The sequence below is a fragment of the Eurytemora carolleeae genome, unplaced genomic scaffold, assembly GCF_000591075.1.
Source record: "Eurytemora carolleeae unplaced genomic scaffold, Eaff_2.0 scaffold254, whole genome shotgun sequence".
Taxonomy (NCBI): Eukaryota; Metazoa; Arthropoda; class Copepoda; order Calanoida; family Temoridae; genus Eurytemora; species Eurytemora carolleeae.
In genome coordinates this window covers 176233-189682 of record NW_019396145.1, presented here as the reverse complement: position 1 = coordinate 189682, position 13450 = coordinate 176233, and the positions used below count along the sequence as shown (strand labels likewise).

The following is a 13450-nucleotide window of genomic DNA, read 5'->3' as shown; positions in this document are numbered from 1 at the left end:
TTCATTTTGGCGTTAAAGCTTGGAGATAAGACTAGTATTATATGGGACGTTCTGTATTAGAAGCGAACAGCAAAGGGAATATGTCCTGTCAATAAGGAGAATTCAATGTTAGCTACTTCTCACAGATAGTAATGTTAGCGTGTATATATCTCTAGTCCATGCTCTAAACATGGAAAAGTATGCAACCAAATCAAAGTTTTGAGAATGCCCTACTTCCAATGTCTCAACGCCTAACTGAATTTATTAATGGAAACTTCTGATACCTATATAATATCTTCCTGTTCCAGGTGTATCCCCTCCACCATCATTATCTTCAATACTCTGCCTAGCTACATACTGGAGTTGAAGTCTATCCAAACCTAAACAACACAATTGTTAAAACTAACAACCAACAATCAACTAAATGTCAGAAACATTTTTTTTAATTTAATGTGAAAAATTAAAACTGAAGCTTTGACCTGTAATCTGTTTAAACTTGTGAAGTAGGTTTGGCTTCGGTATTTTATTCGATGGTAGTTCTTTCTAGAAAAGCAAAAACTTTGTAAATTAAATTTAGAGTATTTTTATATATTCATAGTTTTAAGCGACCCCTTATCTAAAAATCACTGACAGTAACCTTTTAAATTTGTAGTCAATTATTAGCGCAAAAAAGAAAGCAACCACAGTGCAAAGACAAGTAACAAAAAAATATTTTCAGATATAAACTTGAGGATATCATCTTTGGCACGGACTGGACAGGCCAGGGTGAGGAGCAAACACGTCATGACGAGGGGGAAGAGCGTCATTATGATGGAAAATTTCAAACTGTCTCTCTAATGCAGTTATATATATCTTCTGTAGCCTGTTAGTTTCTGTAGGCATTAAACAGGTTTCTACCATCATTCTCAATAACAATTAGGAAGAGATATCTCTGGAGATTAGGCCTCCTATCTGAGGCTGGCCTCAAACTATCATCTGCTGTAGTTGCATGACACACTGTAGCTGCAGGGGTTTCCAAACGCTCTGTCCACTCAGGTCCCGGATCAGTATTTGGAATATGAGGTTCTCCCGTATGTAGTTCCAGGTTCAAGTATTTCATCCATTCTTATGTCCTGCATTCAGTCCTGATGGAGGATATGCATGACTCAGGGTTCCTCACAGAGCAAATTTGGGTCGGTATAATTTGCCCATCAAGACAAGAAATCTGCTGATTTAGGGGAAATTCTACAAGTAACAGAAGAAAATGCCAATTTTAGCCAAAAATGCCAATTAGGATATTCAGTTGGTAACATTTTTCATATTTCATGAAAAAATATGCCATAAAATGTGCCACAAATAATGTCTTCGCACATAAAATCTGCCACAAACAAAATCTATCTGAAAAAAATCTGCTACACAAATTATGAATGAGCTTAAAATATGCCACAAAATATGTTATATCATAACAAATGCCACAAGTTATACCCTGACACATAAAATCTGCCACAAATGCAATTGAAGCTAAGAAAATCTGCCACAAAAATAAATCTAAAATATGCCAGCCAAATTATGAATGAGCTTAAAATGTACAACAAAATTATGTTATATCATAACTAATATCATAACAATTGCCACAAGTTATTCCCTGACACATAACACCTGCAAACAAATGCAAATGAAGAGTAGAAAATCTGCCACAAACATAAATGCATAAATCTGCCACACATATTATTGTAATATTTAGAATATGGAAGCACTCCCTCCCTAGTTAAAAAACCTTTGTTTCCTTCTCTGAGTCAGAGCAATCTATGAGAGTCGGAGAATTAATCAGCACACTCCAGGATATCAGATAGAAAACGCATTTGAGCTCAGCTCCGCTGTTTCTAATTAGGGCCTGGGGACTTATACCTCATGGACAGCTAACAGACAGTCAATAGAAAACTAACAGGTATTTTATCAACCTACTCAACAGAGGTTGGACAGCCTCATTCTCATCATCTAATACACCAGAGGTTGGACAGCCTCATTCTCATCATCTAATACATCAGAGGTTGGGCAGGCTCATTCTCATCATCTATTACTCTAGATACTCGAGCCTGGCCTAATGAGAGGGCCACTGGAGGTATAGAACTCTACAGCTAGTTCAACTACTCTAGATACTCGAATGGAGCCTAGTGAGAGATTCACTGGAGATATAGAGTAATCTATGAATAAAGAGATGTCCGATAAGACTCTAGATGCTTGAGCTGGTCCTAATGAGAGGTCCACTGGAGATATAGAGCATTTGGTAAACCTAAGACAACCAAGTCCAAAACCAGTACTGATGGCTCAACTACCAAATGGGACCAACACTTTAGGAGATGAAGAGAGATTGGAATCCACAGAAGGAGAGGAACTAAACCCTCTGTCTACTGCACCTTGAGCTGATCCACACTCTACAGAGAGCTCCACTTGAAACTCAGGCCCTATTGGTGATCACCAACAGATAGATGATCAGTACAGACCGATGACTCTGGGAGAAGAGGAGATCTTAAGGCTTAATGAAGAGGGGATTTACCAGGCCCCAGATATGATGCAGTTATCAGGAGGTTTATGGATCACTGGAGATCCTTGAGGAAGCTGCTCTTTACAGACTGCTCCAATACCAGTCCAGACACTGTGGAGATGGAGGACCTAGATACAGAAGTGGAAGAACTCCTGAGGGACTCTTCGGAACCATGGACTCCTCCAACCCAACCTACACCCCCAGATTACCCTCATCTCCCTGGAGTAGTTTGAACAGCTGAACAGTTAGTCTATGCAGCAGGAAGAGATAAGGAGAGTTTGAGAGATGCTCTACAAGAGATATTGGAAGATATGTTACCCTGGCTTAAAGATGATATCTCCTCTTCTGAAGCATCCACTCCTGGACATAGCTCTAGAAGACTTATCTGGCCCAAAGGAAGCTGCTCCAAATAAGGCCAACCCACAGCTGCTAAATGAAGGTTCTAAGTGTAAAAATCCTGAACCTATATCTGAGGAGATGCAAGGAACAGAGGAAGCTGATCAGAGACCACCTAATTTGGAACAGCTACAAGAAACCCTACAGGAGTGGGAATCTTATGGAGCAGCTAAATGAGAACTCTAGTCCCAGGGAAGCTTCTCTTCCAGTTCCAGGACGAGATGGAGATTTACATGAAACAGGGGGTCTGAGGATAGCTTACAGGAAGTATCTCAGGACCAGTAGTAACATTGAAACCATTGAAGAGCAGCTCCAAGCAATAGGTATTCTCTGGATGGTTTTGCTACCTCTAGACTGCTTTGAACCACAGGCTGGACTACCAGAAGCAGCAGCTAAGCTAAGGAGCTTATAGTTGTGCAGAGAATTGAGCTTTAACAGATGTATTTGTACCAATAAAATATAAACTAATAAATCCTATTTATTTATATTTTGAGAGATAGACATTGAACTATATGAATAACCAGAAAGGGACAGTTTATGAAACTGGTATTGGGATCAAAATTGAAGCCTTTGCATCATTAACCCTTAATAGACGAGGGGCAAATGGTGGACCTTGACGTCCCTAGGATTTAGGTCTGGAATTTGAATGATATAAAAATACACTTTTAAATATTGCATTATGAATGAGCTTCAAATCTACCACAAAACAATGAAATATTATAAAAAATATCTTAACAGATGCCACAAGTTTTTCCTTGACACATAACACCTGCCACAAATGCAATTGAAGCGTAGAAAATCTGCCACAAACATAATCTCCTCTGTAAATGTTCTAATACTTTACACAAATGTGTAGGTCTAGAAATATCACTATTAATGTGCCTGACTAGTAGGACATTTTTACATTCTGTTGTAGACAATATTCTGTCTATTTCACCCAGGAGAGATAGCAGTTCCAGTTCCATAAAGTATAATACTAACAATGCTAACAATTCAGCATTAGGAAAGTTAAATTTTGTAGCTTGGATCCTGAAGATATCACACTTGATTTTACTCACATATTTAGTGAGTCCTTTCTTGGCAATTGGCATGTCTGTCTGATTCAGTGGCGTATATAGGTGGGTTATCGGGTTAAGTATCCCCCCTAAGAATCCTGTGGTTTCTCCTCCAAAAAATTGTTTCCTATTAATAAGTCTGCTTTTAACACCCTTTAAAAAACATAAAAACATGTGTAAAGACAACTTTTTAAAAATTGAATATCTTTAAAATTTGAATGAGATTTTGATGTGCAGTAAATTTTAAAATATTTCAGAGTTTAAGTCAACATATTCTAAATGATTTTAAATGCAGCGCTTAAAGCAATGGTCAATGTCGAGTCATTACAATTATTTTATATTTATTATTATTATTTATTATTTATTTAATAGATAAAAAAGGGTTTATGGCCATGATAAAGGAGAATACATTTTCACTTCTAAATAATGTCATTTCAAAATTATATTCATTTAGGATCTTAATGTACTACATGAAAACATGATGAAAATACATGAAAATTTTACAAAAATATCAGTCTAAACGTAACTAGAAATAAAAAAAAACAAAGACAAAATTATTTCCAAGTTTTGCAGAGTAGATTCTCATAAAGATTAAAAAAGTGACATCTTTTTCCTCTAAGAGTAAAATTATTTTATATGTATATGTATAATGTATATGTATATGTATATGTATATGTATATGTATATGTATATGTATATGTATATGTATATGTACATGTATATGTTTATGCATATGTGTATATATTTGTATATGTTTATATGTGTATATATATAAAATAAATCAAGGTTTTTTTACAGATCAAACTAATGAGGTAATGTAAAATTAATGACTATATATTGAAGGATATAAAGTAAGGTGAAAGCTAAAGGGTAGGAAAGGAAGCCTTTATTTACAACCTAAGTCAAACCAAACTAATACCAATAATTTGATGTACATCATGATAAAATGGTAGATATTTTTCTAGGGGGGGGAGGTAAAAGAAAAATTCGAATTTAACCTCCCCCCCCCCCTATAAAATTCTTACATACGCCCCTGGTCTGATTGTTTGGGTGTTGGTCCAATCAAATTTTTGTTTTAACTTACTATAGCCCTGGAGGTCTATGCTCGGATAGAATGCCTCAGAACAATTTCGATTTTAAACTATTTTTTTATAAATATATATATATAAAACATTATACAATTGAATTATAATTTAAATTATAAATTGTTAATTTTAATAATGTATGAAAAAACCATGGCTGCTGTAAAAGAAAAATTTCAAACTTAAAACAACAATTACAAGAAAAGTTCTTATATAATGATAAAAAAGCTTACTTTAGGAGCATCGGAGTGTCGATTGAAGATGGAGTTTATATTTTGCGTATTTGTGTATTGGGGATTAGGTGTTGTGTATTTAGGATAAGTTGCTGTATGGTTAAGATTGAGTTCACTTAATTCAGTGTTGAAGAATTGGTTGCTTGTTTGATTATAAAATGATGGTTGAGTAGTGAATTTTGTGGAAATATCAAGAGGTTGGAATGTAGTATTCGAATAATCAGTCTCGTTAGCAAAGCCTAAAAAAAGAAATTTGTCATATAAAAAGAAAACTTATTATAAGTTAAGTCCCTTAAGTTATAATAAATTTTAGACTATAAAAATACTTATCATATCATTAACTCCATGTTCAAAATAAAAATTTAAGGATTTTTTTCCAATGCTGAATTGGGTTTAGAATTTGAATTTGCTTGACCTGAGTTATTTGAAGACGAATTAGACGGAGGAAGAGGGTGAAATATAAACGGGGGCTGAATACAAAGAACCATTCCACTTAGAAGAAATATTCCAAATATCGTCTTCCACCATCCTAAATAATTTTTCAAATTTAACCCTATTCCTGCTGGGGGGGGGGGGGTCAATTTGACCCCCCCTGTAGTTTTTTTTTACATAACTCAAAAAGTATTGGTCTGAGGCTGTTGAAATTTTCTGACTTTTCCTACATACCCAAAGCCTTCCCTTTAGGCCTAAAACCGGGCTTTAATACTAACTGCCTGAGTCCTCAGGCACACTGCCTGAATGACTGTTTTTTCCTGTAGCAAACTAAATCTTTGTTTTGACCCACTTCTACTTGTCAGATTTTGATAAAATTTAGCTATTTTGGAAAGCCTTTGACATAAGGAAACGAATTTCACAAGTTTTGCGAAAAAAAAATGCAAAATTTTGCAAACAACCTGTCAAAGGAAATTTGCACATTTTTAGTTTTTCTTGATTAAAAATCAGGTTATTTAAAATTTTGCAAAAAATTTTGCATATTTGAAATGGCATGGTCAAGGGCTTTTCAAAAATGTATAATTTTTCATTTTTTGGACAAATTTTTATTTGCAAACATTTTTACTATATAACGGGATTTTGCAAAAAAAAATTCAATTATTGCAAATTTGCTAATTTTTTTGCAGAATCTAAAAGTAGAGCACAAGAGCTTTCCAATGATGTATCATTTGTCATATTTGGGCATCAAACATGGGATTTAGAGGGGGGGGGGGGGTCAAATTGACCCCCCCCCCAGCATATCCTGGTTTTCAAGTACCCCAGCAGAGATAGGGCTAAATTTAAGATCTCTGTAACCTACCTATATTGATTTTATGACACCTGTAAACTTTTTATAAAATTTTTAGATCTCTATAACTTACCTATTTTATCACTAAGATACCTATAACCTACCTGTATTGATTTTACAATACCTGTTAATAGAAAAACCACAAAAATTTTGATTTATTAAAACTAAAAATAATAAATACAAAGATTGAATCACTCATTAGTCTCCTTTATTGATCTGACTCCCATTTTTATCTAAAACAAACTGAAGTTGATGAGGGATAAAAGCCAATAAACACATACAAAAATACCCAGAAAGTTCTTGTAAAGCAAAACATTTGCCATTTTGGTGGTCAAATTATGTAATCCAGCGTGGAGCTGAAAATCTCTTTCAGCCTGTAAGGAAATTTCATCTCCTTAGAATGTAGCATCATCCTAGGACACTATTTTTATTTTGAGTTTGTTTATTTTTATTTTTTGTGCTTCCCATTACTTAACTATGGCTTTAATCTGGATGTTTTATATGTTTATATAGTTATTTTTTTACATAGTTTAATTAGGAAAACATATTCACATCCTTCATGACCATGTTTTATGATCATTAAATTCACCCATACCAATTTTTCTTTTTGAAGTTGCTGGTTTTTTTTTATTAACCTTCCGGTCGTCAAAACACAAAACTTTAAATGTAATTTGCATGTTTTGTATTACATAGAAGAGTTGTTTGTGAAATGGATTTTAGACTTGGAATTTTACCTGAGAAAAAGCTACTTTATAATATCTCCATCACTGGCTTAATCACTGTTTAGTAACTAAGCCTTGATCTGTCTTTTCAATGTGGGTTGAGGTGCATATGTCATTATATTTTCCACCAATTAGTCTTATAGAAAACTGTTTTTAATTTTTTTAGGTTTTTGGCCATCTTCTATATGATTTTGTTGGTTAGTTTTGAGTTTTACCATCTTGTGTTTTTTTATTAACACCCTTTATATTGATTTTAGATACCTTTGACCTACATATGATGTTGGTAAGATACATAAAACCTACCTATATTTATTTTTAGGATAATCTTTGAAATGATAATAGTCCAGAGTGGCTCTGTAAATACCAGCGTCAATGCATCCCCCAGGGGCATGAAGGAGAGGCAGGCAAACTAAATAGAAAATAGCGAGAATTCTGTTCAAAGTGAATGAGGGATTCTTAAAACTCAATTTTATCATAAATATAAATAGAGTAGATTTTCAACACAAAAAGTATTTTAACGGTTACAATTATTATACATTAATTTATGACAAAAATGTCTTGGTAAAAGGAATTCAATATTTTCAAGATATCAATTTTGCCGATTAATTCTCTCACCATAACTAATAGATTCTAAAAATACCAATGAATAAACCACATAAACCACTGATTGATTTCTGATTGTGTGTGTATGGTTAACATATAAATGCTAACAATATTTCTTAAGTTGTTAAAAATTACAGAAAATGATTATAGAAATGTATAAAAATAAAAGTAGATTTTTAACAAGCTGCAATTGTTAATGTATGAATTCAAAGAGCGAGGAAGGCAGGCGGCCTTTAGCCACAACATTTTCCCTTCTATGCCATATATTAGCTTTTTTGTCTTCCGGCAGCCATAAGTCACAACCATACGTTCTTTTAAGCCATAATATTTGAGTCTTCCGGCAGTTATTATGATTTTCTAATCTCTATATCTTTGTAATCCGATGTTGTAGACCTTAGATATTTCAAACTATTAATACTTATAGATAAAATAATCTAAGTTTGAAATATCAAAGGTTTGCACCATCGGGTTGCAAAGATGTTGGGACCAGAAGATTTTAGTTTGTGGCAAAAACTCAATTCCTTTAGTGCATTGAAATTGTGATTTTCAAAAATCAAGTTACGTCATGCAAAATATGTAATTAATTCCTTTTAATGTAAGCTGCAAAACTTATTTTCCCCAAAAATAAATTCAATCTTTCATAAAAAATGGTTTATTTTTGAAAACACTATAAACAATGAAAATGATGCACCATAACATATGTTTCAGAGTATTGAATGATTCTAATGATGATTTTTATACTCTTTTCTCTCTCTTATCCCAACTTAACAGTAATCCGCTAATTCCTTCCAAAATGTCGTCTTCCCCCCTTATTAACATTTGTACCCACTAAACTACATATTCTCCCTAGTCTTTACACACGTATATTATTATGTCTGTATCTCTGTTCTGAACTTCTATATCTTGCTGATTCTCTTTCCAATACTGTGGTCCCCGTAGAACATCTATTCATTACTTAATCTTCCCAATTACTCCAACTCCCGATTTACCAACCCTTTTATCATCCTCACATTCATTGAATCCCAATCCCAACTTCCTCTTTAGTTGGTATCCATCCCAATTCCCAACCTATTTTGTCTATTTCCAATTGATCCCTGTCCAACCTATTCCAACTTCCTAGTCCTCATCCCAATCCTTCCAATCCCAACATTGGTTAACATTCATTTGGGATTCTTACAGTTTGGGATTTTACTTATAAAATCAGTTTTATATTATTGCCGACCTTTTTACATGACAAATGACAACTAGAAAACAAAATATTATGATTTAATGATGTATTATTGTTTCATGAATGCCTTCTTAGAATACCTTTATATACACCAGTTGTATCTGGCGCTTGGATTTCTATCTTTTCTCTACCTGCGTGGTTTTAAATGGTTGGCTTGGTTTAGGGGTGGTTATATCCCAAAACAAGAATCATTAATTTAATGATGTATCAATTTATCAATTTATCATTCAATCTAGATCTATGTTTGTTTATCTTGTAAATTGTTATTTGCTATTTTTACCCTGAAATCGAACCAGGATTTTAACAGGGTGCCCAACCTTGTGGATTAAATCCCCAGAAGTGCCAAATCTGGGGATTTTGAAACCCCTTGGGGATTTGTAGATATTCTGGGGATTTTAATATTTATTCTGATATTTCTGATATTCTGTCAAAAATTAATGAAAAACATGTCTCGAAATTAAAGGAAAGTTTTCCTGTAACATATATATCTCTCTGAAAGGGGGTTGAGTTTTACATTTTTTTTATTTAAATATTGTCAGTTTGTTAGATGAGTATTGTTAATCTGGACTTTTAGAAATAAAGTTTTCTGTAAAATTAAAATTTCCACGAGAAAATTAATTTAAAGGTAGAAAAAATTCACAAATGTCAGTAGTAATTTTTTTTTTCTCAAAATATTACAATCTGAAGATGTCTGAGATTCCACTGACGCTCATTTGTTTTCATATCGGTATCTTGAAAATTGTTTAATCTATAGGATCAAAAAAACTATTTTTTGGAATTAATTGGTTTAACATTAGTTTTTTGGCAATTTTTTTCAAAGTATGTAACATGAGCTCTGAATTGTAAGCAACTATTTTTTTCGAAGTGTGTAATGTGACTTTTAATCTTTTTGTGTTTCAGAGTTTTAAATGAAACTATAACATTTGCACTGCAGTAAAGAGATCTGAAATTGCATCAGATACAGAAATAAATGTTAAAAACTCTCATAAACCCTCCCAAAAAACTCTAAAAAAGCTGTTTTCTGTAGGAAAAATTGAGGATTTTCTGGGGATTTCTTAATTATTTATTGAGGATTTTGTGGATAAAAATTTGCCTTTCGGTGGATTTTTGACAATTTAGAGTTGGGCACCCTGGATTTTAAGTAGTACAAGCCCGACCGGTAAAAAGAACACACACCATCATGTAGTGTTGCTAAGAAATCCCACTAAGCCTCTCTCAATTGGCTTACTTTAAGCGAGTTTGTTTTACCTATGTGATCGTGGATTATAAACATTAATAAATCATCGGAATCATAGTGCTCATTAAACAACCAGATTGGCAGATAACAGAGAGGAGAGAGAAAGTTTTAGATGGATGGTTATAGATAGGAAAGATACAACAGCTACCACCCCCACCTTCAAACATATTTACATCACATCTAGATCATTCCTCCTATCTCTTTTCTTCCTTCCAATTTTTACCAAACAAACCAATTAATCTCTTTTTGCTTTACCGGAAAACATACTCATTAAAGTTCAAAGGTCGCCCTTAACCGAAAATTTGCACTGTTTAAAGGAAATCTGTAATTGGTAATGACGGTTAATTTTGTGATTTTTTCTAATCTTTTCTTATTCTTTAGACTACCCCAACCAATTTGTCTCGGTGCCCACAATGCGCAAAATAATGTCAAATTTTCTTTGTGATGATGTAAAGCAGTTTATAAACTGACACACAATTCATTGATCTTTAATAAACTTCTAAAATTTCTTAAAGATATGATCTTTTGCGTAATGTGGCAGGATTTTTAAAAATTGCTGTTTCAATGCCCTATATTATCATTTAAAAAAGTAATAACAGCCGGAAGACTTGAATGCTGTGGCATGGAAGACTGTGCGGTTGTGGTTTATGGCTGCCAGGAGACAAAAAAAGATAATATGTGGCATGTAAGAGGGAAATGTTGTGACCTATGGCCGTCTGCATTCCCCATCTCATTCAAAGGGTCGAGAAAAAACATTATTTTTAAGAATTTCTATAAAATAAAGTGGAAAATAAATAAAACTTAAAAGTTTTCTTATAATTTTCCCTTGGTAAAGGAAGTAAAATAAAATTTTGTAGATTTTGACCTACATCTCCACTGTGTACATGTATACCTGTAAAAACACCCTAACTCCACTTAGAAGGCCTTGTAGAACCACTAGGACTCGATCCTAGAAAACATTTTATTTTATTTATTCATAAAAAATAAACTTTTACATGTAAGAATCAACCCAAATATTATCTAAATCATCAACATATCAAATTCTCCGCCAAATCAAACAATCAATCAATCAATCAAACTTTCGGGAATGCCCTATGACCAAATCACAATCCAACCATGACTGTACTAAGCTGGAATTAAAATAAAGATTTACAATTCGCAGATGAAGCTATTTAGGCCTTTTGAGGAAATTCAAGTTGGTGATCAATCAATCATTCAATCAGACTTTGGCTACTCTAATTTTATTTTTGGAACTATTTTTCCTTGAAGAGTGTCTTCATCCTTGTTCTTAAATTGCTAATGTTCCTATTATTGTTCCTGTTCCTAATACTGTGTCCGACCCACCTTAAATCCCTGTCCTAATCCTATATTTTTGTTCCTAATTCTTGAACAATCATTTTATTGTTCCTAAATCCCTGTCCGATTCCTTTAATTTTGTTCCTAATTCCTGAACAATCTTTTTATTGTTCCTAAATTCCTGTCCTAATCCTTTATTTTTGTTCCTAATTCCTGAACAATCTTTTAATTGTTCCTAAATTCCTGTTCTAATCCTTTAATTTTGTTCCTAAAACTTAAAAATCTAGTTTTTTAGTCTTTAGTCACTAATTTTTACTCATTTTGAGTCTTTTAACTCAAAAAAATTTTTCGCCTCCAGCACGGTTTTTTGTTCCAAATTATTAATTTTTTTGTTCCTAAAGAATCTTGCCCCCCCCTCACTTAAATCCTGTATCCGCCACTGTGGACTCTCTTTAATAGTTACTTCTGTTTTTTTTTCTGCAGAAACAATAAAAGAAATTATTAGAATTCAAAACATTCTTTTAGGTGGAACTCAAAATTAAATGGCGATCAAAAACTTTCTTTGATTTTTAATGTAATCCTGTAGTATATATATTTTTTACTGAAATATACCAACCTTGTTTGACGGGGGTAGAATTGGAGTTCTAGTGGACAACAGAGTTATCAAAATAACAATTGTCTGCATTGAAGACCTAAAATTATTCTTCATAAAAAGATTTAATTTTTCAATAAATCAAATCAAATTATATATTTAGCCATAAATCATACATGTAAAAATGGATATTTATAATAACATCATTTGATTTACACTTTATGGCAGGGAGACGGAACTAACCGAAACTGTTTTCAGTTGGTCCTTTAATCAAAAATTATCTTGAAAAGTTCCACAAAAATTAGATTTAGAAAGGTTGGAGTTCCTGGCAGAGAGAGGGTAGGGTTTCTTTAAGAAGTCTGGTGGCTAAAAATTAGCATTCAAAATAAAAGATAAGATCCACAGGCTGGTCAAGCAAGAAACAAAGCTATAATTGAGAATGTATTAAGTATTTGAGCAACTGACACAAAAGTTTATCACATCTAAAGTACAAGTATTTATCAAGCAAGAATTTTTAAGCAAGAATTGTTAAACACTAAGTTTAAACCCAAGCTTACTCTAGATTTGTTTCAATATAAATATCAAAATCATTCCATAGCAAAGGATAGCTGAAAAAGGTAACTTTTTTGCGAAATTTTTGCATTATTTTTTTTGCGAAATTTTAGCTTTTTTGTGAGCAAATGATATGCGAAGAAAAAAAATTTTCGCGAACATTTTTTTCTTCACTGCAAACCATAGTCTTAGGCGAAAGTCTGAAGGGAATTTGGTGGAAATTACCGTAATAGAGAGTAATGGTAGAACGAGACATGGAAAAAAAAGACGACAAACTTAAAAGTTTTCAAAACAAATTTGCAAGGCTTCTAAATTTAGAGTAGTTTGACATATTTTATGATGCGTCATACCAAGTTGTAACGCAAGATTTTAAAATAACAATATATAACGAATTTTTTCCTAAATATGCTGAGAGGCCTTGGGGGAAAATAATAAATTGTTTGCTCAAACGTAGATTAGATAAAATATAAAACCCCCCTAAGACCCTTTCTTTTGTCTTTTTGAGGTTACCAAGCCAAACAAAACCAAGGTTACCAAGCCAAACTGAACCAAAGCTAATGACGTCCAACATATCATCTTATCGACATTAGCTGTTCTAAGAAATAAATCTGCATGGATAAAGTGAACTTTGAAGAAAAAAAATGTATGGGCTGAGACGCTTATAGCTAGAAG

The 13450-nt window shown here is 33.1% G+C and overlaps 1 protein-coding gene across 10 annotated transcripts in view; it reads right to left on the bottom strand.

Moving 5' to 3' along the window:
* The window catches only part of LOC111696300 (uncharacterized), a 33612-nt gene that overhangs the window by 12034 nt on the left and 8128 nt on the right, over positions 1–13450 (bottom strand). For all 10 annotated transcript variants that reach the window (XR_002764040.1, XR_002764041.1, XR_002764046.1 and 7 more), the window contains exons 7-13: positions 12251–12326; positions 11231–11287; positions 7574–7679; positions 5685–5798; positions 5270–5508; positions 459–522; positions 264–359 (exon numbers count right to left, since the gene is read on the bottom strand). Coding sequence is in view for 1 of the 10 variants with exons in the window: in XM_023465870.1 (XP_023321638.1) it covers positions 264–359; positions 459–522; positions 5270–5508; positions 5685–5798; positions 7574–7679; positions 11231–11287; positions 12251–12326 (752 nt within the window). In the remaining 9 variants the exon portion in view is untranslated. The remainder of the gene's footprint in view (positions 1–263; positions 360–458; positions 523–5269; positions 5509–5684; positions 5799–7573; positions 7680–11230; positions 11288–12250; positions 12327–13450) is intronic.